The sequence below is a fragment of the Scyliorhinus canicula genome, chromosome 19 (assembly GCF_902713615.1).
Source record: "Scyliorhinus canicula chromosome 19, sScyCan1.1, whole genome shotgun sequence".
In the NCBI taxonomy this organism is placed as follows: domain Eukaryota; kingdom Metazoa; phylum Chordata; class Chondrichthyes; order Carcharhiniformes; family Scyliorhinidae; genus Scyliorhinus; species Scyliorhinus canicula.
This window is the reverse complement of record NC_052164.1, coordinates 17,431,124-17,457,981: the sequence shown is the minus strand read 5'-3', so window position 1 is coordinate 17,457,981 and position 26,858 is coordinate 17,431,124. Positions and strand designations below refer to the sequence as shown.

General features: G+C 47.8%; 1 protein-coding gene across 3 annotated transcripts in view; it reads left to right on the top strand.

The window, feature by feature from the left end:
- Positions 1 to 315: 315 nt before the first annotated feature.
- Positions 316 to 26,858, top strand: part of ghdc (GH3 domain containing) — a 36,348-nt gene continuing 9,805 nt past the window's right edge. The window contains exons 1-4 of one of the 3 annotated variants that reach the window (XM_038779203.1): positions 316 to 345; positions 5,852 to 6,334; positions 12,647 to 13,259; positions 16,310 to 16,499. In XM_038779203.1, coding sequence (XP_038635131.1) covers positions 331 to 345; positions 5,852 to 6,334; positions 12,647 to 13,259; positions 16,310 to 16,499 — 1,301 coding nt within the window. In that variant the 5' untranslated portion in view covers positions 316 to 330. Of the gene's footprint in view, positions 346 to 820; positions 986 to 1,157; positions 1,283 to 5,851; positions 6,335 to 12,646; positions 13,260 to 16,309; positions 16,500 to 26,858 lie in introns of those variants that run through there. The other 2 variants (XM_038779202.1, XM_038779204.1) reach the window with 2 other exon arrangements.

Here is a 26,858-nt window from a genome sequence, read left to right as displayed (position 1 = left end):
AAATCGCTTATTGTCACAAGTAGGCTTCAAATGAAGTTACTGTGAAAAGCCCGTAATCGCCACAAGCCTGTTCGGGAGGCTGGTACGGGAATTGAACCGTGCTGCTGGCCTGCCTTGGTCTGCTTTAAAGCCAGCTATTTCGCCCAGTGTGCTAAACCAGAATGGTGACCACTGCTGGCTGTTCAATGAGAACAAAATGAGGCCGTGTGCAGTCTTCCAGCCATAAGCGGCAGTAGTGAGAAAGTCACATGCCTTGCACGTATCTTTGACATCATTCTGTATTTATGTGCTTTTGGTGGCAAATCATAGAGGAGAGCTTCCATTTTCTAGATGCTAGCAAGCAAGGTAAGAGGACTGTGAAGATGGATTGTTTTGAGACCAGGAAGGGATGGCCTGAAACATAAATAGGCAGTATACTTACTGGCCAGGATCTCTCATCTGAATCTGCTGGAGAGAGCTGCTCAGGAAAATCCATGGCAGGAGAGAGCAGTGCTAGTGTTAGCTCTGTGCAGAGCTTGGGGACCTCTGACGAACAGCCTACAAAGAAACAACTCCGGAACAAACCTGTATAAAGATGATTTCTTGAGGTATAGAATTTACAGTGCGGAGGAGGCCATTCAGCCCATGGAGTGCACAGGCTCTTGGAAAAAGCACCCACGCCCACCTACCCTTTTTGGACACCAAGGGCAATTTAGCATAGCCAATCCACCTAACCTGCACATCTTTGGACTGTGGGAGGAAACCCACGCAGACACGGAGAATGTGCAAACTCAATACAGACTGACCCAAGGCCGGAATTGAAACCGGGTCCCTGGTGCTGTGAGGCACCAGTGCTAGCCACTGTGCCACCCATATGTGCGTTGCCCTCTCCTGTGAGCCTGATTGGAGTAAGAGCGTGAGCCATGATTGAATGGTGGAGCAGACTTGATGGGCCGAGTGGCCTAATTCTGCTCCTATGTCTGATGGACTAAGCATCTCATTAAAGGTAAGTGAAGGTGCGTGTGGCGAAGTGGTTGGGGGGAGAGGGAGGGAAGCAATGGGGAGGCATTTTGCTGTTAAAACCTGCACTTGGGGGTGGGCAGTTTAAAATAAAAGGAGAATGGGAGAGAAATTAAAGCTTTGCTTGACTGTCGAGGGGAGAGGCTGTGTCCCCATTGACCCACACTGGAGCTGCCAGGATTGATTGAGAGGGTGTGCTGTGGCCCCAGTGACCTGTATCCGCAACGTCAGCGCGCTGAGTGCGGGCTGGCTGTGTCGCTGAGGATGAGGAAGGCGGAAGAAGGTGAGTGAGAGGGAGAAAGCCTTGCTTTTAAACAGCGGGGTGGTGGGGGAGAGGAAGGAACAACACTAACACATACACGGCGATCACACTCAAACTGAAAGGGCCGCTCCGGATTCAGCTCTTATTTTTCTCCAGCGGTCAGAATGTCCCAGCACCTTCCGGCTTCAGGGCCCGCACCGACATTGTTACATTAAAGTTGCAACTGTTCCTGGAAACATTGTAACGTTTTCCGAGTTCTTCCTCGAAGTATGTAGCCGGCAAGTTACAATGAAATAATCATTAACACTCATATAATGCTCCAAAACTTCCATTTCAATCTTATATTTCCCTACATTTATTTTTTATGCTGACCAGGAATTGGGAGCAAATCCAATTTCCTGTTATTCCTAAGGTTCCATATGACCACTAGTCTTTTTTTTAAACTTGACTCCATTGCTATTAGTTTCAGCAATGAAGCTTTATAGGGGGCAGGTTTAACACAAAATCTCTACACATGGTAACTCGTTTAAAATATTTGGAAACCAGAGTGCTATTACCAGTGTGTGGGAAGCATACTACCAGTGAATTTGATTTCTTCCAGAAGTTACATCGGCAATCGTCATTTTAATTCCTCAGTTTGCAGAAGGGAGACATTGCCCAAGTATTAGAGTCCTTTAAAAGTTGAGGTTTTTCGGAAGAGGTTCAGCCACCTGCCCCTGTACTCAATGGGCTGAGTGGCCTATGGCTTATGGTCTTCCACTCACTGCCAGTGAGGTCTCTATCCTGAAAACACAAGAAACACTCAGCGGGTAATACTAGATTTTGGGCCCTGACTTCTGAACCTGCTTCATTTAGAGTGAGGTGAAAACAGGAAATGCTGGGAAAAACTCAGCGGCAACATCTGTGGAGAGAGAAATGAGAGTTAAGGAGGAGTCTGGCATGACTCTTCCTCGGAACTTGTTTCCAGTGAGAGAATATTAGACAGCACTGCACTGGGTGAAATCATTCGCAAGTTGAAATAAGTTAGGGGCATCCCACAGAATCTCTTTTGGCTGTTGTGTGTTTATTTTTTTATATAATAAAACTGATAGGATATTGTGCACTAGCTCAACAATAGCAACTCTGTACAGTTGAGCAATATCATGTTTAACAAATAAGTAGGCACCTGTTTGCGGGTGGGAGGAGAGACTGGGGAGGTACACATGCCGGAGAAACAATTACATTTGTTATGTCCAATACAGAGAGGGCAATACGAGAATGGATCTGGTGTTGTCGTTGAATCAAAAGAGAAAATGCTGGAAAATCTCAGCAGGTCTGGCAGCATCTGTAGGGAGAGAAAAAAGCTAACGCTTCGAGTCAGATGACTCTTTGTCAAATAGTGTCGTTACTAGCTTCTCCCGGACGGTTTTCGCTGCCGTTGTCATCGCACATTCACTTTGGCTTCGGCCGTTCGTCCCATCTTTCGCCCGTATTTTCCATGCTCTCTGTTACTGTATTTGCCAAGTTTGTTGTCATTTCCCATGCTCTCCTGGCTATCAATCCCTTGCCTCCCCCCTCTGGTTCCCCTCTATTGCTCCCTGTCTCTTCCCTTCTCCTGTGGTTCGTCTTTATTTTCTCTTAGGTTTAGCTGTACTCCCATCACCCCCCTTCCTCCAGGTCTATCCCTCCATCTCATGCTTTGGCTACTTTCCCCTGATTCTGGGCTACCTGGCTGTTCTTCTGCTTGTTTGTTGGCCACAAACGGGTCCCAGAACAATTGGGTGAACGGCTCCCATGTTCTGTGGAAGCTGTTGTCCGACCCTCGGATGGCGAATTTGATTCTCTCCATTTGGAGAGATTCCGAGAGGTCGGACAGCCAGTCTGCAGCTTTGGGTGGTGCTGCTGACTGCCAGCCAAACAGGATTCTATGGCGGGCGATCTGGGAGGCAAAGGCAAGGGTGCCCGCCCTCCTCTCCATGAAGAGATCTGGCTGGTCTGATACCCTGAAGACTGCCACTTTCAGGCATGGCTCCACCCTCATCCCCACCACTTTGGACATTGCCTCGAAGAAGGCTGTCCAGTACCCAGCAATTGTGGAGCAAGACTAGAACATGTGGGCGTGGTTGGCCGGGCCTCCTTGGCTCTGTTCGCATCTATCCTCCACCTCTGGGAAGAACCTACTCATTCGGGTTCTTGTTAAGTGGGCTCTATGTGCCACTTTTAGTTGCGTCAGGTTGAGCCTTGCGCAGGTGGAGGTGGAGTTGACCCTATGCAGTGCTTCGCTTCAGAGTCTCCACCCTATTTCAACCCCAGGTCTTTCTCCCATTTCTTTCTTGTTGCGTCCAGTACGGTGTTGGCCCTTTCTACCAATCGTTCATCCATGTCGTTACAGTTTCCTTTATCTAGGATGCTTGCTTCCAGTAACTCTTCCAGTAATATCTGTCGTGGCGATTGTGGGTACGTCCTTCTCTCCTTTCGTAGGAAGTTTTTGAGTTGCAGTTACCTGAGCTCGTTCCCCCTGGCTAGCTGGAATTTCTCTGTCAGTTCGTCCAGTGTTGCGATCCTGCCGTCCATGTATAAGTCCCTGACTGTCAGTGTCCCTCCGTCCTGCCCCCACCTTTTGAAGGTGGTGTCAGTCAGCGCTGTTGTGAACCTATGGTTGTTGCAGATGGGAGCCTTGTCCGACATTTTGGTCAGGCCAAATTGCTGCCTTAGTTGGTTCCAGGATTGGAGGGTGGCTGTCACCACTGGGCTGCTGGAGTGTTTTTTGGTGGGGATGGGAGTGCTGCTGTGGCGAGGGCCCGGAGGGAGGTCCCCTTGCAGCAGGCCTCTTCCACTGCACCCACTCGGCTTCTGGCTCCTCGATCCATCCCCTTATTCGCTCAGCTGTCGCCGCCCAGTGGTAGAATTGTAGGTTTGGGAGGGCTAGCACCCCACCCACCTTCCCCGGCTGGATTTTGTTTTTTGTAGGACAGCCTTAACTGTAATCATCATCTGCACTATTTTGAAGACCTAAGGGATATTGATCAGAGGGAATAGGCTAAAACAATGTTCGCAAACTGGGATCATTCTTTAGCACAGATTCACTAGGATGCTGCTTGGGATGAAATTTGGTTACAAAGTAAGATTTGAAAAATTCACCCTGGCCCATTCAAACAGGCCTGCCCAATTTGTGGTCTGCAGGCCACATTGCGCCCCCACCCCCCCATCGACATTCCACTGACTTAGATTTTTAAAATTCTGTAAAGCTGCCCAACCAATCACACAGGCTGCCTGCTCCCTGAATTTGCTGCTGATAACTACAGCAAAGTACTGTGAGTTCCAGGGCCCAGTGAACAGGGATGGCAGAGCAAGGCCCATCAGAGTCTGAGTGAAATAACATTGTGAAAGTAGGATGGGGTGGAGAGGAGGGGGGAGCAAGATGGGTGGATGAGGGGAGGGGGGGGGAAATAAGGTGGGTGGATGAGATGAGGGCTGGGGGGGGGGGGGCAAGGTGGGTGGGCGAGAGGAGAAAATAAGGTGGGTGGAATGGGGGAGAGAGCAAGGAGGGTGGAAGACAGAATGCATGGGTGTGTGTGAGGGAGAGAGTGAGAGTGTATGAGGGGGGGACTGATTGAGGGGGAGTGTGTGTGGGGGGGGACTGATTTGTTAGGGGGAGAGTGTGTGAGGGGGGTACTGATTGTGAGGGGGAGAGAGAGAGTGTGTGTGTGGGAGGGGGAGAATGTGCACGTAAGTCTGGCTCACTCCCAAACTCCAGCTTCTCATTCTCACCCCCACACACCAACATGCACTCACATCCACTCTCCTAGTGGGCGTGGGTAAGTGAACAAGCTCAGAACCTGTGGAATTCTCTACCACAGGAGGCTGTGGAGGCCAAATCACTGAATATATTCAAGAAGGAAACATAGATTTCTGGACTCTAAAGGTGTCAAGGAGAGCACTGGAGTGTGACCTTGAGCTGGAGGATCAGCCATGATCATGCTGAATGGTGAAGCAGGCTCGAAAGACTCAATGACCTACTCTTCTATTTTCCATGTACATGGAGGTTAAATGCTGGCATCAACTGAAGGAACCCAGAGGATAGTTTACATGTTACAAGCTCCACCTCACCCGAAAGCATTGACTCGAGTAGGGATTGGCAATTCTGCAATATCTTGCCGTGATATCATCTATTCATCTGTGAACGTAACCGCAAATGTTAGTTGACCATGTGCTGATGCAAGCCACCGCAGTTAACCTGGAGCCTGTACTTCCCCATTTTCTTGTCAACTACACTAGTTAGAGGCCAGGAGTGGACATCTTAGGTTTTATTTTCCTTCCCAATCTCGGGGCACTTCTAGTCTGGAGAGTTCAGTTCTCCATCAGGTAAAGTCTTTACCAATTGGGTCGTTAGTAAAGCTAAGGAGGGGCATAAACGGGGAATTGATGTTGATGGGGAAAAGATGCATCAAATGAGGATGTTCGATGCTCCCAAGTTTTCTGAAGTAAATAGTTTCTGTTTAGATATTAGCAGTAGAATTACAGTGTTAATCACGGGAAGTAATGTACAGAATGTTCTGACTTTGTGTTTGCCGATGTTGCTGCCGATTTACAATTATTATTTGTTGGCAGATGCTTCTCATTGGTGCCGTTATTTTTGGACTCCTCGTTGTGTTGATGTTGGTGTTGCTCTGCTGTGATGTCTGCAACAGGTCACAGGGTCAAAAGAGACCCTTTTTCAGCCTTTTAAATCACTACCTGACTCGAAGGGCTGCAGGTGTCCTGAGCCTTTTGCAACGACGGAGACTTGAACTGAGCACCAAAAAGATTCTCCAAGTGCAGCAAGACGCTCTTCTGTACTCGATCCGCAGGAACAGAAACACCCAGTATGGGGAGCTGTTCCGATTCTCTGAAATTACAGACCGCGAGACTTTCCGTCGTCTTCACCCACTGACACAGTATGACCATTATAAAGAATCCATCGAGCGAATTGGCAAAGGGGAAGAAAATGTGTTGATTTCAGAGAGGCCAAGGTACCTCTCCAGGACATCAGGAACTTCAGGCTCCAGTACCACATTACTGAGCACAAGGAAGACAGCAAATGACTTCCATCAGGTATTGATGGCTCTGATTACATGAAGCATGTTTGTATTTGATGGCCGACTTACCCAAAACCAAAATTGTAAGCTCTTTCCTCCTCCTCTCCTTTTCCTGGCAATCGTCTTACCCATTTAGTACCAGCTCTTCTTGACCACCCTCCTCATCCCCAGCTCTTTCTCAGTTTTTTCCCAGCTCTTTTTAAAAAAAACATTGCAATTACGGGGCAGTTTAGCGTTGCCAATCCACCTACCCAGCACATCTTTGGGTCGTGGGGTGAGACCCACGCAGACACGGGTGCAATGTGCAAACTCCACAGGACAGTGACCCAGGGCTGGGATCGAATCCAGGTCCCTGGCGCCGTGAGGCAGCAGTGCTAACCAAAGGGTCACCACCCCGCTCGTTCCCCGCTCGTTCTCAGCACGTTCCCTGCTCTATCCCCAGCCCGTTCCGCACTCGTCCCCAGCTCGTTCCGCGCTCGCCCCCAGCTCGTTCCGCGCTCGTCCCCAGCTCGTTCCGCGCTCGTCCCCAGCTCGTTCCGCGCTCGTCCCCAGCTCGTTCCGCGCTCGTCCCCAGCTCGTTCCGCGCTCGTCCCCAGCTCGTTCCGCGCTCGTCCCCAGCTCGTTCCGCGCTCGTCCCCAGCTCGTTCCGCGCTCGTCCCCAGCTCGTTCCGCGCTCGTCCCCAGCTCGTTCCGCGCTCGTCCCCAGCTCGTTCCGCGCTCGTCCCCAGCTCGTTCCGCGCTCGTCCCCAGCTCGTTCCGCGCTCGTCCCCAGCTCGTTCCGCGCTCGTCCCCAGCTCGTTCCGCGCTCGTCCCCAGCTCGTTCCGCGCTCGTCCCCAGCTCGTTCCGCGGTCTAAACCAGTTCGTTCCCAGCTCGTTCCCCCGTCTAAACCAGCTCGTTCCCAGCTCGTTCCCCCGTCTAAACCAGCTCGTTCCCCGGTCTAAACCAGCTCGTTCCGCGCTCGTCCCCAGCTCGTCCCGCGCTCGTCCCCAGCTCGTTCCCCGATCTAAACCAGCTCGTTCCCCGGTCTAAACCAGCTCGTTCCGCGCTCGTCCCGCGCTCGTCCCCAGCTCGTTCCCCGATCTAAACCAGCTCGTTCCCCGGTCTAAACCAGCTCGTTCCGCGCTCGTCCCCAACCCGTTCCGCGCTCGTCCCCAACCCGTTCCGCGCTCGTCCCCAGCCCGTTCCGCGCTCGTCCCCAGCTCGTTCCCCCGCTCGGCCCCTGAGGTTTATTGACTCTTTTTACTGGGGTTCAGTTTCATGATTGCCATGCATTCCTGGGCAAAGTGCATCAAATTACCATTTCTTCTGTGAGTTGATCCTGTGTGGTCAGGTTTGACTTTGTTGTATTGTAAAAGGAATGATACAGACTTTCCGCCTTGCACCTCTATCAAATGGTATTTCCATCCTTTTTCTAACCAGCAGTGGAGCATTGCAGTGGGAGAGCTGCAATCTGCATATGAACTACATTCCATATTTGACACAATACATCAGAAGATCTCTTTTTCGATACATCAAAAACAAAATCATACAATCCTCATTCTTTATAAAGTACGAATCGAAAAGCCTGCGAAATGTGATTAGACCATGGCCTTGCGCGGGAGGAGTGGTGTGGGATCAGAATGAGTGTTTGGTCAGGCAGAGTGGGGCACGACTGAGATGCGTCCTTGTGCAAAGCAAATGGGAGGGTTGTGGGACTGGAATGTGTCCTTGCGTTGACAGGATGAAGGAGCGATATGGTTGGAATGTAGCTTCGCGGAGATGGGCCGGGGGATGTGTGGGCCTGGAATGTGTCCTTGCAGTTGCTGAAGGCTGTTGGACTGGATAGTGTATTTATTTCTGTGTGGATCTGAATTTCTTGTGCCAATGTACAAAAATAATCAACTGATTACATTACAATCAAGTTGAAAGTTTGAAAATGACACTGCCCAGGGGAGCCCAAAGAAAAATAACAAAGTGGAGAAATTGGATTGGGTGAGACTGTGGGCAGTCCGACCAAATCTTAAGTCCCCGCTTGGGCACATTTAGTGGGGTGTCTCTCAGCAGCTACAACGCCAAGAAACACCCTGTTATTCAAAGGCACTTTGCCATTTTTTATGGCCTCGGTGGGGGGGGGGGGGGCACGTAGAGAGATTTCCTGCTGGCGAGATTGTTCACAGATCCGGGGGGGGGGGGGGGGCATTTTGTGCGGCAGCCTTGATCTTCCCCCACCCCCCTCTTCAACCCCCTCCCCCCTCCCCCACCCACCGGCACCTGGGTATCCTGGCACCTGGTATCCTGACATTGCCAGCCTGACACCTGGCAGTGCCACCTGGACACTGCCTGGGTGCCATGGGCTTGCCATAGTACCACCCGGCCTGTCCCCCACCACCGGCGAGAACCTCCCGAGGTGCCATTACGCCTGGTCCTTATTTGTGCAGACCAGTATTAAACGGCAGCCTGTTCAGGTCTCACAGGCATGGACGTTAACTCCTGGGCGCTGGGTAAATCTGGCGTCCGGGTATTTAAATGAGCCGAATGGTTCATTACCCCAGCGAGATCGAGATCTGGATCTCGCCAGGCGGAGTGAATCTGGTGGCTCACGATCGACCTGGCGTAGAACCCGATTTGGGGGCCTCCTGGGAATTACCCGGCACGCCCGCCTGCGATCGCTGAATTATGCCCACACTGTTTCTGAGTGTATTTGTGTTTTTCAATAGTTGGGCATGTGTTTGCGTTTGTATTTCTGTGTGAGTTCTGTTTCTGGCAATGCTTAATTTGACACCCTGTCCCTTTAGAAAGTGTTGTTTAAAGAGACAAACGTATTTTCTCCATTTGGAACCTTTGCAAGCCAAACACAGACCAAATTAGTATACTTGTTCGGAAACCACTGCTAATTAGGATATTGAGGACACTTGAAGCACTGTGGAATAGACAGCATCATGGCGCCGTTTCGCATCTGGAATAACAGCGAGGCTAATAGCGTTCGCAGCCATGATGGAGTAAATCTAAGAGTAACTTCTGGACATGAGCAAGCTAGACTCAGAAATCTGGAAGGCTATTCTACAGGCTGTGATACAGCAGTACCTCGCCGATGCACTCATCGTTGCAATCGATGTCAGGTCATGTAGTTAAGACATTGAAACCAATTGTTACCTATTGAACACGCTGGAAAATGTTATGGCTGGTGGCTTCAGGTGTGAGTGAGTGTTTAAGGGGCGATAGGCCATAATTAATGGCTAACAACATTTGGGCACTTAAAATTTTAATTTGACAGATATGAAGTTAATTTTAATGCAATTAGTGTTGAGGATTTCTATTTGAACTAAAACCTTTTGTCTCTTTTATCTCTCTTTTAATCCCATCAATCTTTCCCAATTTTAGATTTAAACCATATGCAGCTAGGGAAATAATTTGCATTTCCTGGTTTATACTTTATGGCTAAGTCTGTACATATCCCAACGAGGGTTTTTCAATCTGACTGATTCTAGAATCTTGCTGGTGCTTGCACTATTCACTGTTGTCAGTTAAAAGTGACAACCGTCTCCAACTCTGGAGGCAGCTGTCAGCATAGAGAATAGCGTGCACATAATCTGGACAATGTGCATGAGTCAGTGCCCAATCTCAGCATGTAGATAAAAACAAACCTTAGCCCCTCCGTCATATTATCTGGCTCAGCATCGGCGACACAGAAAATGGCATCTGGGATTAACAAGCTTCGTCAAAACCAAAGCGAGTAAGAATGTTTGGTTTTGCTCGTGGATGAAGCTTAAGTACAGCATTCAGGGTTATAATATTTTGAATTAATTGTCCCTGAAGCAAAAAAAACCCTTCTTGTACCGAGCACGTCTCTTATCTCTCTATGTCTGGCCACACGTGCGTGTGTTTCAGTGTAACTTGACAGAGAGTCATCGTGACTCAAAACGTCAGCTCCCTTCTCACTCTCCACAGATGCTGCCAGACCTGCTGAGATTGTCCAGCGTTTCATGTTTTTTGTGTCAATTTCATGGCCTGTTTGTGACTGAACAATGGAGCAAACATTCTGAATACTGATCTGTCTGTATTGGCGTACCTTCAGTTTACACTGACTTAGGTTGCCCATCTTCAGCCCACATCAGCTCAACACATCCAGCCTTTCCTCGGTGTGTGCTCCAGCGCTTAAAGTACACATTGATGCTGTGAAAGTTGGATAACTCCTACTTTCACAGTTCCTTTTTGGGAAGATTTATTGGGAATCTTTTCCACTAAGCTGGCATCAAACATTGGAATTCAAATAAAACCAACACAAGGTACCCTTCCCTTAAGCCGACTGAGTAACTTTAATTCCATTTCTTTTACTTTTTAAAAATAAATTTAGAGTGCCCAATTAATTTTTTCCAATTAAGGGAGAATTTAGCGTGGCCAATCCGCCTACCCTGCACATCTTTGGGTTGCGGGGTGAAACCCACAACCCACGCAGACACGGGGAGAACGTGCAAACTCCACAGGGACAGTGACCCAGAGCCGGGATTGAACCTGAGACCTCGGCGCTGTGAGGCAACAGGGCTAACCCATCGCGCCACCATGCTGCCCTCCATTTCTTTTACAAGGGACTCCCAGATGTTTACCAGTATTTAAGGCAGGTGATTCCACTTTTAAAAAAAATAAAAATATTTAGACCATTTGTTTGCTGGGACTGAATAAGGCACCTTTTCAGGACATGACATTCCAGTGGTCATCATGTATGTTTCAGGTATTATTAACGTCTTTGGAAGCTCGTCTCGGGGTCAAGATAAGAACAGTGTGGTAAAACCTCTGACAATTGGCTGGGTGAAGAATGGAATTCGTGGAGGATAATGAAGACACCGACCGTGATCTTTCCAGTATTTAATTAGAGGAAATTTCAGCTGATCCAATTTTGAATGTTGGGCAAGTAGTCTGACAATTTATCAACAGTGGAGGGGTCGAGATGGTTTACGGTGAGGTAAAGCTGGGTGTCGGCCATCTACATGTGGAAACTGGCATTCATGTGTTTGATGATGTTACTGAGGGACAGCATGTAGATGACAAGTGGGACGGGACCAAGGATAGATCCTGAAGGAGAGGGAGCACCAGATGTAACTGCGGAAGTAGGTGGTGAAGCCATTGTGTGTGAATCTCGAACAATGATTTGAAATGAAATGAAAAATGCTTATTGTCACAAGTAGGCTTCAAATGAAGTTACTGTGAAAAGCCCCTAGTCGCCACATTCCGGCGCTTGTTCGGGGATAGAATAGAAGCAGGTGAGAGCATTGTCAACCAACCAGATGATGGTGAAGAGACACAGGAAGAGGAGGATCATGCGATACAATCATAGGAAACCGGAGCACCCGGAGGAAACCCGTGCAGGCACGGGGTGAAAGTGCAAACTCCACACAGATAGTCACCCAAGGCCAGAATTGATCTCGGGACACTGGAGCTGTGAGGCAGCAGTGTGCCACCCTGCCGTCCCCAATGTCAAGGGCTACAGGCCGGATGAGGAGGGATAGTTTACCCATGTCGCATTCACATTGGGTGTCATTTTCAACTTTGGTCAGAGCTGTTTTGGTGCGGTGACAGAGATGGAAACCTGATTGGATGAATTCAAGCTGGAATTCTGGGAAAGGTGGGAATGGAATTGGGAGACGACAACAAAGGGGAAAGGGAGGCTGACGAGGGGGAGGGGAGGTTGGAGATGGGGCAGTGGGAGCCATCGTGGATTGTCAAGAGACACAATGCAGTTTTTGTTCACAGACGAATTGTGAAGCACTGACAGGAATGGTGTGCGCGTTTGGACCAAAGCCCAGAGAACAGACTTGCAAGGGCTGCAATTAATCTATGAGCTCTTTAATGAATGATGGATTCAACAAAGCATAGTAATAAAATATTGGAAAACTTTTGAAGGATTATTATGATATGAAAGTATTATTGACTGCATTAATAATTTAAAATCTCACTGGAAAAATTACAAATATATTAAGAGCAATGGGATGTGATTTATCATCTTACATATGAGCTGAGCTGACAAGCGAAACAGTGCAGTGTCAAGTTAGTACCACGATTGTGATGAGGCCTTCATTGTATTCTTTTCATACTACCATTAAAAATGAGCTCATCTTAATCCGGTTGTCAGAGGCAGTGATGCTGCTCCATTTGTGTGTGACGTTTTCAACTCGAGTGTCCTCTTCAAACACATTTTCAAAGGCTGATTAGTGCCAATAATGAGAATGCTAATATATATGCTGTGGAAGTAACTGTAATTTACTGCGATTTATCCAGTACTTTGCAAGGGCTTGGTGTCACTGCTTTGCTTTAAGACCAATTGAAACCATTGTCTTCTCCTCTCTTCACAGGCCTTTGGCGTGGTCTTCAATTCGATGCTTAACGTCTACCCACGGACTGGAAATTTGCAGCGGACTGCCATGTTTTATTACCTTCCTAATTGGAGCAACTCAGAATCAGGAATTCCAATTGGCCCCAATTTCCCCTTCCCCTTGACTTCCAAGCTCAACTTGAATATGTATTCAACACCAGGAGCTGGATTTGAAATTGCGACTGAACCCGAGGCAATGTACATTCATCTGCTTTTTGCCCTGAAAGATAGGCATTTGGGGGCACTGGAGGCTAGCTTTGCTTCCACAGTCTATCACAGTTTTGCCTTTCTGCAAAATAAGTGGGAACAATTGATCGAGGACATTTGGCTGGGCCAAATAAATCCCAAACTGAAGATTACTGATGATGTCCGCATGAAGCTCCGGGCTCACTTGAAGCCAGATCCTCGAAGGGCCTCCGAACTGGCCGCAGAGTTTGGGAGTGGGTTTAGGGGGATTGCTCGTAGAGTGTGGCCCCACCTCAACTTGGTTCTCACTGTGGATTCTGGCTCAAATGAACTGTATGGAAGGCACCTGAAACACTTCTACTGCGTAGGAGTTCCCGTTTACTCTCCAGTTTATGCAGCCACTGAAGGTAATTATAATATCTCCAGGAGTTCCCAGAAGGTTAAACAACAAAGGTTTATTGAGATAAACAAAAGTAAAAGCCGCAACGCGGCATCGAGCACAGACGGGACAACCGATCAGGCTGGTCCCAATCCCGGCCGGTCTTTAAGTGCCTAATTCACGAGCCCCTGCTCCTAGGCCCTCCGCCCCCTCAGGGAGCCCATATTCCAACACCCTTGGGGAGATTAATTGGGTCGTCACCGTGGGTTTTGTGAGGGTTATTCCAGTGATGACTGCTCCCTCAGTATCACCATGCTACCTAACCTGCTTCGCTGTATTGCTTTTAGCTGCCATGTTGTCAGGGTCAGGCGAGTACAGTGCACTGCTTCGTGACTCCAGCAATGTTAGTCTGTACTCAGCCGTTAGCAGAAATGTGAATTTGTGTCGTGCCCTTAATGTAGAAAACCAGCCCATGACATTTAAAACACATCAGGAGAAACAGAGGTGAAGTCCAGGATGGGAAATGTTGAAAACAGGACCAAAAGCTTAATTGGAGGTGAATTTTAAGGAGGGTCTACAATATAACGATCTGGATTTGGATTTATTGTCACATGTACCAAGGTACAGGGAAAAGTACTATTCTGCGTACAGTCCAGACAGATCGTTCCATACATGAAAAATATAGGACATCCGTTCGATACACAATGTAAATACATTGACATAGACATCGGGTGAAGCATACGGAGTGTTGTACCTCAGTAGAGAATGTGTGGAGAGATCGGTTCAGTCCATAAGAGGGTCATTCATAAGTCTGGTAACAGCGGGGGAGAAACTGTATCTAGCCCAGATAAATTGGCTCTCTTTCTATCTCCCCCACCCCCATCCCCCGACAGAATTAAGGGGCATTTCACCTCATGCCTGAGTCTCAAAGGATTCAACATAGGGAATCACAGTGGAGAACAAGGTCATTCAGGTCATTGTGTCTTCACCAGTTCTCCACATGAGCAATTCATCTCGTGCCAGTCCCCTGCTTTTCCCCTGTAACCCTGCACATTCTTCCTTTTCAGGTAACAGTCTATTTTTCCCTTTTGAATTCCTCAATTGACCCTGCCTTCGCCACACTGTCGGGCAATGCATTCCTGACCCCAAACACACACTGTGTGAAAGTTTGCGTTTCTTACAGCTTTGTAAAACTGTGGCGAAAGTAATCCTATTTCCACTGATAATCGTTTTGACCACAACACGTCATGGTGCCATCTCGGGACACACTCCAGTCGTAACATTCATTTTTCTTTCAACTTAAAAACCTGACAAGTTTGATAAATTTTCACAATCTGTGGTATGGCGCAACAGATTTCAGACCTGAGCCTTTATATTGGACATGGGGAGTCGAGGGTTATGGGGGCGCAGCAAGGAAATTTGCGTTAAGGCCGCAATCCGATCAGCCATGATCTCTTCAAACGGTGACCAGGCTCGAGGGGCCGAATGGCCCACTCCTCCTAATTCTTGTGTTCTGAAAATTTTAGTTTCTGTTGAAATGAAATGAAAATGAAAATCGCTTATTGTCACAGGTAGGCTTCAAGTGAAGTTACTGTGAAAAGCCCGTAGTCGCCACATTCCGGCGCCTGTTCGGGGAGGCTGGTGCGGGAATTGAACCGTGCTGCTGGCCTGCCTTGGTCTGCTTTCAAAGCCAGCGATTTAGCCCAGTGTGCTAAACCAGCCCAAAGGTTGAACACCTTTATTCCGTGTTTGTGATTATGGCATCAAGGAAAACTAAGCAGACATTATAGACATTCTAAATGGGCATAATGCCCAAGTACAGTTAATTAAGTTTGATGTTCATGGCTAGATTCTTCCTTTTAATTTAGATTTTTAGTTCTTTCACGGTGGGTGGGCGGCGCTGGCTAGGCCATCCCTAGTTACCCTTGAGGTGGTGTTGGTGAGCTGCCTTCTTGATCTGTTGCAGTAAACGTGGCGTAGGTGCAACCAGAGTGCTGTTAGGGATAGAGTTCCAGGATTTGGACCCAGCAACAGTGAAGGAACGGCAATATAGTTCCAGGTCAGGACTGTGTATGGCTTGGAGGGAAACTTGCAGCATGTGGTGTTACATGCATCTGCTGCCCTTGTCCTTCGAGGTGGCAAAGGTCATGGGTTCGGAAGGTGCTGTCAAAGGGGCCAGAGGCATTTATTAGAAGTCGTAGCAGTTTATCTTGTTTCTTATTTAAGATAATTTCCTAACCTTTTCTTTTTAATGTGGCAAGAACTGAGGGACTACGTCTGGGTACCTGTTCTTTTTCCCCTTTATTTTTTAAAATATGTACCCAATTTATTTTTTCCCAATTAAGGGGCAATTTAGTGTGGCCAATCCACCTATCCTACACATCTTTGGGTTTTGGGGGCAAAACCCACGCAAACACGGGGAGAATGTGCAAACTCCACACGGACAGTGACCCAGAGCCGGAATCGAACCTGGGACCTCGGCGCCGTGAGGCAGCAATGCTAACCACTGTGCCACCGTGCTGCCTTCTTTTTCCCCTTTATGACTGACCTGCAAAGAACTATTTCCTAAATTATGAAAAGTCCTTCTGGAAGATAGAAATCTGCAATGCAGCCTATCAACACAAAGCAGTACAGATATTTCTCTATTGCAGTTGATGCTGTGATTTCACACTGCAATGTGGAATTTGTAGGTTCTGGCAGAAGGCATTCTGTACCATGGAGATAACATAGCAGCACATTGACTGAATCTCCACCACTAGCATTCTGCCTTGCTTGTATGACAGTTGAACACCAGTATGGATTGATTGTTAAGTAGCCTGTTTCCATGCTATCCTTTTTATATAATTCAATGTGTGAGTGTTTTGCTTTAATTCCAAATCCTCTGAGTGTAGCTGCAGGGGCTCGCGTGCTCCTGACATCGATCTGGAAAAGCGAAGGTTTGCAGGGCCACAAGGGAAAGACAGGTGAATGGGACTAGCTGAGTTACTCGCTCCAGGTTGGAGACCCAACAGGGATACAATGGGCACAATGGCTACTTCCTGCACTCTACCCATTCTACGATTCTCTGTCATTTCTTAGGTCTGATTGGAGTGAATCTGTGGCCAGAGAAAGAGGAACGGCATTATCTCCTGTGGCCACTATCGATCTTCTTTGAATTTATTCCTGTTGATCTGTGCAGTGAAGGACAACCACAAACATTGTTTCTGGATGAAGTGAAGGAAAATGAGTTATACGAACTGATTGTCACAAATACGTCTGGTTTGTACAGGTACAGATGATAAGATAGTTCGCAAATATTTAAACAACAGCTTTGTTACTTGTACTCTCTTCTCCTCTCGCGAGATTTGTTTTTCACATTAACATGTGAGGGCAGCATGATAGCATTGTGGATAGCACAATCGCTTCACAGCTCCAGGGTCCCAGGTTCGATTCCGGCTTGGGTCACTGTCTGTGCGGAGTCTGCACATCCTCCCTGTGTGTGCGTGGGTTTCCTCCGGGTGCTCCGGTTTCCTCCCACAGTCCAAAGATGTGCAGGTTAGGTGGATTAGCCGCGATAAATTGCCCTTAGTGTCCAAAATTGCCCTTAGTGTTGGGTGGGGTTACTGGGTTATGGGGAAAAGGTGGAGGTGTTAACCTTGGGTAGGGTGCTCTTTCCAGGAGCCGGTGCAGACTCGATGGGCCGAATGGCCTCCTTCTGCACTGTAAATTCTATGTAAAATCTATGTATGTCATTATAAATGATATTCAAAGGCAAAACAAAAGCAACCCGAAAGCTTCTCTTAAATGTTACTGGTGATTCAGAAATGTTGATGTAGAAATTACTGTCCAGCTTGAGTTGAGAGAGTGCATTACTCCAGCAGTGGTTAACCCAAGCACAGTGAGGATAATGAAAAGATGGATGGCTGGAAAAGCTGTCTATTATCTATCCTCTCCCCTAATTGCCATCTGAGGCTGCCACTTCTATTTGTGTCAAGGGTCAGCCAACTTAAGGAAGCAGAATGTGATTTTCAAAAGCCTTTTACCCAACCAGCTCCTCAATGTGTGTGAGCTGTCACTTAAGATTGATGCAGGAACAGGAGCAGGCTATTTAGTCCCTCGAGCACCAAGGTGCATTCAGTGAGGCAATGGCTAATCAGCAACTGACTCCACACACCAGCCTTTGTCTCCTATCCTTTTGTACCTCTGGTAAACTAAAATCTATCAATTGCGCATTTAAAATGAACAATTGATCTGGTGTCAGTTGTCATTTGTGGGAGAGAGCGCCAAGCATCTACCATCCTTTTTCACAGAATCCTAGAATCCCTCCAGTGCAGGGGGGAAGCCATTTGGCCCATTGAGTCTGCACTGACCCTCCGAAAGAGCATCCTACCTGGGCCCGATTTCCCCCACCCTATTGGCATAACCCCAATTAACCTTTAGACACCCAGGGGTAATTTAGCACATCTGTGGACGGAAACCGGCGCACCGGAAGGAAACCCACGCACACACGGGGAGAACGGGCAAACTCCACACAGGCAGTTGCCTGAGGTTGGAATTGAACCCGTGTCCCTGGCGCTGTGAGAGAGCAGTGCTAACCACTGTGCCACCCCAGTGACTCTTTTTTTTAATTTCACCCCTGAAAGATCTGGTTCTATTTGTAAATTATGACTGCTCTCGTTCTTCACTCCCCAATCAGCAGAAATAGCTCCTCATTATCTCACCTTTCTGTTTCCCTCAATAACTTGAAAAGTTTGAAAAAATCTCCCTTGTTGTTTTATACATTTCGAGTACCCAATTAATTTTTTCCAATTTTGGGGCAATTTAGCGTAGCCAGTCCACCTACCCTGCACATCTTTGGGTTGCAGGGGTGAAACCCACGCAGACACTGGGACAATGTGCAAACTCCACACGGACAGTGACCCAGAGCCAGGATTGAACCTGGGACCTCAGCGCCCTGAGGCAGCAGTGCTAAGCACTGCACCACGGTGCTGCCCTGAAGAAAATCACACGTAACCTTCTAAATACCAGGGGATGCTATTCCCGTTTGTGGAATCTCCCTTTGTAATTTAACCCTTATGCGGTCCGAGTGAGCCGGTAAATCTACGCTGCACTTCTTCCAAAGTCAGTATATCCTTCCCAAGGTACAGCTCCCAGAATATTTCATAGTATGTCAGGTGTAGTTTAACAAATGCTTTGTACAGCTGAAGCATGACTTCTACCTCCTTGGGGAGGCATTGGCACATTTGTCTTGTCACTGGACTAGTAATCCAGAGACCCAATGCAATGCTCCTGGGTTCGAATCCTACCATGGTGAAATTTGAATTTGATAAAAATCTGGAATTAAAAGTCTAGCGCTGATCATGTAACCATTGTCGATTGTTGTTAAAAAAAAAACCATTTGGTTCACTGATGGAAGGGAAGGAAATCTGCCGTCCTTACCTGGTCTGGCCTACATGTGACTTCAGACCACAGCCATGTGATTCACTCTGAAGTGCCCTCTGAAATGGCCCAGCAAGCCCCTCAGTTCAGGGGCAATAAACGCTGGCCCAGTAATAAACAAATGTAATGTAGCCCTCTAAATATCGAGGCCTTTTTGATTATTTACTGTACCTGCTCACTTTAATGATCTGCAGACCTGGACCCTCTACTCTTTCTAACTTTAAACCATTCCTCACTTGGCTTATCTCCATTTAACTCCATTTACCTGCCTTGGGTTCAACACCCATTTCTGTTTTGAAATTTGCAGTCAACCTCAGCAGCTTCGCGTTCCAAATTGTCACTAAACCTGCCTATGGTGCAGTGTCCAGAACTGAAAATAGCATTTCAACTGTGTTCCAACCAGAACTTTGGGCAGCTGCAGAGTAACATGAATCTCTTTTAGTATTCCCGTCCCCTTGAAATAAAAGCAAACACTCCATTCACCTATTAAGTTATGTTTTGTAACTTTTTGCATCTTGTTCTTTGGTGATTTCGATACATGGGATTCTAAGTCTCTGCTTCACCACAGCTCCTGGCTTCTCAATATTCTGATCTACTTAGCTTGTGTACAAAGTAGATGACCTCCCACGTTCCCACACTGAGCTTCATCTGCCGTATTATTCCCCACTCTTAAATCTACCGACATCCCTTTGTACCTTTTCCCATTTAAAGTTCTTAGTGCACCACCCAACATGGTCCTGTCAGTATATTTTGATATTGCTCTCCATTTCTCCATCTAAAGCAGGGGTGGGCAAACTACGGCCCGCGGGCCGCATGCGGCCCGCCAAAGGTATTTCTGCGGCCCACCAAGTCATTAAAAAAAAAAAAAAATTTTTTTTTTTTAAATAAAATTTTTTTTTTTTTTTTAAATTTTTTTTTAAAGGTTAATGGGTGGGGGGGCTGTTGGGTTACTTACTGGTATAGGGTGGATACGTTGACTTGAGTAGGGTGATCATTGCTTGGCACAACGTCGAGGGCCGAAGGGCCTGTTCTGTGCTATACTGTTCTATATGAGGCGCCCAGAATCATAACCGGGTGACATAATTATTTTACTTAATATACTATGTGGCCCTTTGTGAATTGTGAATTTCTGAATGCGGCCCTTGCACGGAAAAGTTTGCCCACCCCTGATCTAAAGTCATTGATATTTTGTTGTTTCTGACGATAACTGACAATAGCTTGTGTTAAGATTGTCTTTTTAACATCGCAGCAGTGGGAGGTGGTGGCATAGTTGGGGGGGGGGGGGGGGGGCGATGGCACATTAGCAACGTCTTTGGACTATTAATCCTGAGGGTCCAGGTGAAAGCTCTGCGGATAGATGTTCAAATCCAGCTGCACGGAGTTCGAAATAATTAACAGCTAGTCTCAGTGATGGTGACCGCAAATCCCATTGACAGTTGGCATGAAAACCCATCTGGTCCGTTAATGACCTTTTAGAGCAGGAAATCTGCCTTCTCAACACGGCCTGGCCTGCATGTGACTCCAGACCCACAGCAATGTGGTTGACTCGGAAATGGCGTAGTGAGCCCCTCAGTTGAAGGGTAGTGAGGGATGGGTAAACAAATGCCGGCCTCGTCAGTGACGCTCGCATCGCAAGGAGGAATAAAGAAGGAAAAAAAATCTCATCGAATCAATGCATAAGACGATCATCTTTGGGGAAAGTAGAATTGACCCTGTGAGGGTTTTGTTCCTGTTGTTTGAGAGTACTGTAGTACTGTGACTTCACCACAGTATGGTGCTCTAATATTAATTGTGTGTTGCTGAGTGTAACATGTCCATCTGTGTCTCATCCTATAGAACTGCGTCAGGGTCGCATCCAGCTCGTGTGTAGCCTGAGGATGCCGAGGCATAAAATACTGAAAACCAAATGTAGACATTCTGATAAACTAGAGCTGCTGAAGCAATAACGACCACATTCTCTCTCCAATCACTGCAGCATTTTCATTTTTGTGTTCTCCTGTTTTCTCTCAAAGTCGCTAATTCATGGCGAGGTAGCATTCTGCCAGTAGCCCTTCAGGACTCTGTGCAAGGGAAGGCTCTTTTGTGTAAGCCTCATCAGTATGTGTTACCAAGCTGCTGTGTTATGCAAAAATTCACAGCAGAACCAGATAACGTCCTCTCCTGACATCCTTGCAGAGTCGATGGCAAGTGATGAGAATCCGAAATGCGGGTTATTTTATTCATCCTCCCACCTAGCAGCCCAGGTTTGCTCAGGCAGGTTTTTATCTGGAAAGGCACTCCTTGAAGGATGATGCCGGAACCTATTTTAACATTTACTTACAGAGTGAAGTATTCCCCTCCTAATGCAATCACACCACAGTTTCAATAAGTGTCCTTTTTCGGTACAAAAGTGAAACTTCAATCCGTGCCCACCACTTGGATAACATTAATCACATCAGACAGTTAACAACACAGGCAATTCTACCCCTCCTGCAAATCCACCTAAGATAGCTCAAGTATGAGATCTTTCTGCTCTGCATGACTCAGCTCACAAATGAAAACTCATCGCAGCTCATTCATTAGCTGAGCTGTGTCTTTTTTTTTGACAAATAAGAGCAGATAGTTTTGTTGCTGCATCATTGAATGTCAGGTTCACTGCTGCATTGTTATCATAGCCCCTGGAGTCTCCATGTAGGAAATTGTATCTGTCCATCATTCAATAAGTGTGTGTGAACAAAACTTGTTAATATGGTCTCCTGCTCCCTGGACAACCCTTAAAGTGCTGATAAAACAAAATAATTGACAACATGCACTAATGAGCTTAGTCGCAACATTCTTTTTCCCTTACAAGTCTAATAACACACCATATGTGTGGGCAGCACGGTAGCATAGTGGTTAGCACAATTGCTTCACAGCTCCAGGGTCCCAGGTTCGATTCCCGGCTTGGGTCACTGTCTGTGCGGAGTTTGCACGTTCCCACCGTGTGTGCGTGGGTTTCCTCCGGGTGCTCCTGTTTCCTCCCACAGTCCAAAGATGTTTAGGTGGATTGCAGGTTAGGTGGATTGGCCATGCTAAATTGCCCTTAGTGTCCGAAATTGCCCTTAGTGCTGGGTGGGATTACTGGGTTATGGGGATAGGGTGGGGATGTGCGCCTGGGTAGGGTGCTCTTTCCAGGAGCCAGTGCAGACTCGATGGGCCGAATGGCCTCCTTCTGCACTGTAAATTCTATGATATCTTGTGGGACTAGATTTTTAGGTTTCATTCAAGCTTCTGTTTTTAATATGCATATACAGTTGAGAACAGGTCTATACTCGTAGGAGTTTAGAAGGATGAGGGGGGATCTTATTGAAACTTACAGGATTCTGTGAGGCCTGGACATGGAGAGGATGTTCCCACTTGTAGGAAAAACTAGAATCAAAGGGCACAATCTCAGACTAAAGGGACGATCTTTTAGGACCGAGATGAGGAGGAATTTCTTCAGTCAGAGGGTAGTGAATCCGGAACACTTTGTTGCAGAAGGCTGTGGAGGCCAAATCGCTGAGTGTCTTTAAGAGAGAGATAGCTAGGTTCTTGATTAATAAGGGGATCAGGGGTTATGGGGAGAAGGCAGGGGAATGGGGATGAGAAAAATATCAGCCATGATTGAATGGCGGAGCTGACTCGATGGGCCGAATGCCTAATTCTGCCTTTATGTCTTATGGCCTTATGTTCAAAGCTACAAACACTCTCTGATAGTTCTGTTCTTCACACCAGTCATTTTGTTGAGGCACAACAGATACAGTGATCTCGAAACCTGATTGTGCAGCACCTGTTTGTGGGGCAGTAATCAGACCTTTGAGCCTCTCGTGTGGGGTGCACGAGAGGAATACCGTTATGAGCAGGAGGCGCTCCGCTCACCATATTGGTAAAGAAGTAAAAAGGCAGTATGCAGTCTTCACACCTCCGCACACAAGGGGCGGGATTCGTCCAGCCCCGCGCCGGGCCGGAGAATCCCCGCGAACGGGCCACACCGCCCCGACGCCGGCACGCGATTCTCCACAGTGCGGAGAATCAGTGCCATTGGCGCTGGCATGGTTGGCGCGGCGCCGGTCACGGGCTGCTCTACGTGGCCGGCCCACCGATTCTCCGGCCGGGATGGGCCGAGTGACCGTAGGAAAAGAGCCGAGTCCCGCCGGCACCGTTCTAACCTGCTCTGAGCCGGCGGGACCTCGGCCTGTAAGGGTCGGGTGGTGGCCCGTTGTGGGGGGGGGGGGGGGGGGGGGGGGGGGGAAGAGAGAAGAGAGAGAGTCTGACCCCGGGCCAGCCTCTCTGGCTGGGGGCCTCCTTTCCTACGCACCGGCCCCTGTAGTGCTTTGCCATGTTGCGTCAGGGCCGGCACGTTAAAGGAGGCCACTGCGCATGTCCTCGTTGGCACCGGCGCAACTGCACATGCGCGGACCCCGTGGCGCCCAGTTGGCGCCGGGATCTGCAGCTGGAGTGGCGCGAACCGCTCCAGCGCCGTGCTGGCCCCGTGTAGGGGCCAGAATTAGACGAGGGAGCAGCCTGTTCACGTAGTCGTAAACACGACGGCGTGCACATTCATAGAACATAGAACGATACAGCGCAGTACAGGCCCTTTGGCCCACGATGTTGCACCGACATGGGAAGTCGAAAACTAAAGGCCATCTAACCTACACTATGCCATTATCATCCATATGCTTATCCAATAAACTTTTAAATGCCCTCAATGTTGGCAAGTTCACTACTGTTGCAGGTAGGGCATTCCACGGCCTCACCACTCTTTGCGTAAAAAACCTACCTCTGACGTCTGTCCTATATCTATTACCCCTCAATTTAAGGCTATGTCCCCTCGTGCTAGCCACCTCCATCCGCGGGAGAAGGCTCTCACTGTCCACCCTATCTAACCCTCTGATCATTTTGTATGCCTTTATTAAGTCACCTCTTAACCTTCTTCTCTCTAACGAAAACAACCTCAAGTCCATCAGCCTTTCCTCATAAGATTTTCCCTCCATACCAGGCAACATCCTGGTAAATCTCCTCTGCACCCGTTCCAAAGCTTCCACGTCCTTCCTATAATGAGGCGACCAGAACTGTACGCAATACTCCAAATGCGGCCGTACCAGAGTTTTGTACAGCTGCAACATGACCTCATGGCTCCGGAACTCAATCCCTCTACCAATAAAGGCCAACACACCATAGGCCTTCTTCACAACCCTATCAACCTGGGTGGCAACTTTCAGGGATCTATGTACATGGACACCGAGATCCCTCTGCTCATCCACACTACCAAGAATTTTACCATTAGCCAAATATTCCGCATTCCTGTTTTTCTTTCCAAAGTGAATCACCTCACACTTCTCTACATTAAACTCCATTTGCCACCTCTCAGCCCAGCTCTGCAGCTTATCTATGTCCCTCTGTAACCTGCAACATCCTTCCACACTGTCTACAACTCCACCGACTTTAGTGTCGTCTGCAAATTTACTCACCCAACCTTCTGTGCCCTCCTCTAGGTCATTTATAAAAATGACAAACAGCAACGGCCCTAGAACAGATCCTTGTGGTATGCCACTCGTAACTGAACTCCATTCTGGACATTTGCCATCAACCACCACCCTCTGTCTTCTTTCAACTAGCCAATTTCTGATCCAAATCTCTAAATCACCCTCAATCCCCAGCCTCCGTATTTTCTGCAATAGCCGACCATGGGGAACCTTATCAAACGCTTTACTGAAATCCATATACACCACATCAACTGCTCTACCCTCGTCTACCCGTTCAGTCACCTTCTCAAAGAACTCGATAAGGTTTGTGAGGCACGACCTACCCTTCACAAAACCATGCTGACTATCCCTTATCCTTATCCCTATCCCTATTCTGCCGCGGGATTGGAGAATCCCGCCCTCCCAGTGTCCTAGCACCTGTCTGAGACCCCCCCCCCCCCCCCCCCCCCCCCCCCCCCCCCCCCCCCCCCCCCCCGTTACATGTTTAGCTTTCCCTGAAATGGGTAACTCCACTTGGGTATACCACGTCTACAAGACCCTCCTAATAATAATCTTTATTAGTGTCACAAGTCGGCTTACATTAACACTGCAATGAAGTTACTGTGAAAATCCCCTAGTCACCACATTCTGGCGCCTATTCAGGTACACAGAGGGAGAATTCAGAATATCCAATTCATTTAACATGTCATTTAAAGCACGTCATTTAAACCCGCACAGACAGTGACCCAAGCCGGGAATTCAACCTGAGACCTTGGCGATGTAAAGCAACTGTGCTAACCACTGTGCTACCGTGCAGGAGACTGTTAGACTGCAGCCTGTAAGGAATGATTTTAATGTAGATCTGCTCCCTGCTTCTTTCGTGATCGAGTTGCTCTTCCCTCCAGTAGCCCCCTCCATTTTATTAAAGGTAATGTCACCATAGTCCCAGATGACCATTGGCTGCTTTCTCCTTTGAGGGGGAGAGCTGACTGGTGGTGGTTTAACCTGAGGTCACCACACCTCAGGCGGTACAGGAATTGAACCCACGCTTCTGGCCTCACTCTGCTTCATAAACCAGCTGTCTAGCCAAGTGAGCTGAACCAGACCCCCATCGGAGATGACACAGCAGCCCAGTCTTTGTACCTGTTTTTTTGTTGATCTACATATTACTGTCTGCAGCTAGGTGGCGGTACTGAGCAGGACTCACATCAATTCAATCACAGGGATTGTTCTTCCCATCCCGAGCCTTGCTGAAAAGGAGGAGTGCCTGAATGTCTAGCCTAGCGAATTATTGATCGTAATCCTTGCCCACTGTGAGTGCTGTGAACTCAATGAACCATTGCTACCTGTTGGGTAAGGGTTACAAACTTTCAGCTCCTGTAACCAAAGCGCTGGAGCACATTTTGGGGACTTAATTTGCAATACAGATTCAGTTCTCTCGCTGCAGACATCAGCTCCCAACATTCTGGGGAAACAATTTAGCAGATGTCAGATCCATTGCCAAGCAGGATAATCGGAGCGAGGAGTTGCTACAGGACTCGGTGTGCACAGTGCCACGGAGTGATTCCAAATGGCAAGCGAGTGGGATTGATTGCCCCACTACCTGAGCTACTGTGCCACCTCCAGGAGACAATGTGGGGATGGGGTAAGGATGGGAGCAGTACTGTCAAGATTTGTCCTTAGATAGTGGGGCTAGGGCAGTCTTGCACCATGTACTAAATCACAAATATTCATCATTCGTTTAGTCTAAATAAACAACCCATTGACAGAAATGTATTCCACTTGCTTCTGTCCTTCAGTATCGGTATTTGTTACATAAAAAATGGATTATGGAAGTCATGCAACTATTTACTGCTTAAGCTTCACTCTTTTAAAATGTTTCCAATTAAGGGGCAATTTAGCATGGTCAGTCTACCTACCCTGCACATCTTTAGGTTGTGGGGGTGAGACCCACGCAAACACAGGGAGAATGTGCAAACTCCACACGGACAGTGACCCAGGGTTTTTGATCTGAACCACTCAACTACCCAATGTTGTTCTGTATTTTGTATCCAGACAACATATTATCATATTTTTCCAATTTTGTAGTTATGAACTGTGCTCTGATTTAACTAAGCGTGTTGTAAAACAGCCTCTGTCATGAGACTTAAAAATTTTGGTTTCATATAAAAATGACCCATGTGCTATAAACAGATGGGATTCCTGTCATATTAATAAATAGTTTTAAAAGTGCTGTTGATTCCACAAGAAAGGCTTTAGAAAATGTAACAGCAAACAGCAGAAGTTTTGCATTTAATATATGATTTCATGTTTGCATTTAAATGGCTGTTAGAAGGAAATGAGTGGACTCTCCATCTACTGTCTTTGTAACCTTCAGACTTGAATATTCCAATGCATTCCTGACTGGCCTAACACATCTTTCCCTCTGCAAACTCCCTTACCCATGTCTCTCCCCGCATTAAGTCCCATTCATCCATCACCCCTGCGCACACTGACCCACATTGCCTCCTGGCTTTGCAATACCTAGTTTTCAACTCCCTCCGTTTACGCCCCCCTCCTCCAGCCCTACAACTCTCCACAATATATGGCTGTTCTAATTCTGGTCCCATGAGCATCCTGGGTTTGAAGTATTCCACTATTGGTGGCCGTGTTTGAGCTGAAGAGAAAAACAAGTTGCAGCGCTACGGAGAAACGCCTGGGGTGTGGGACTAGGTGAGTTGTTCTTGCAGAGGGCTGTCACAGACGTG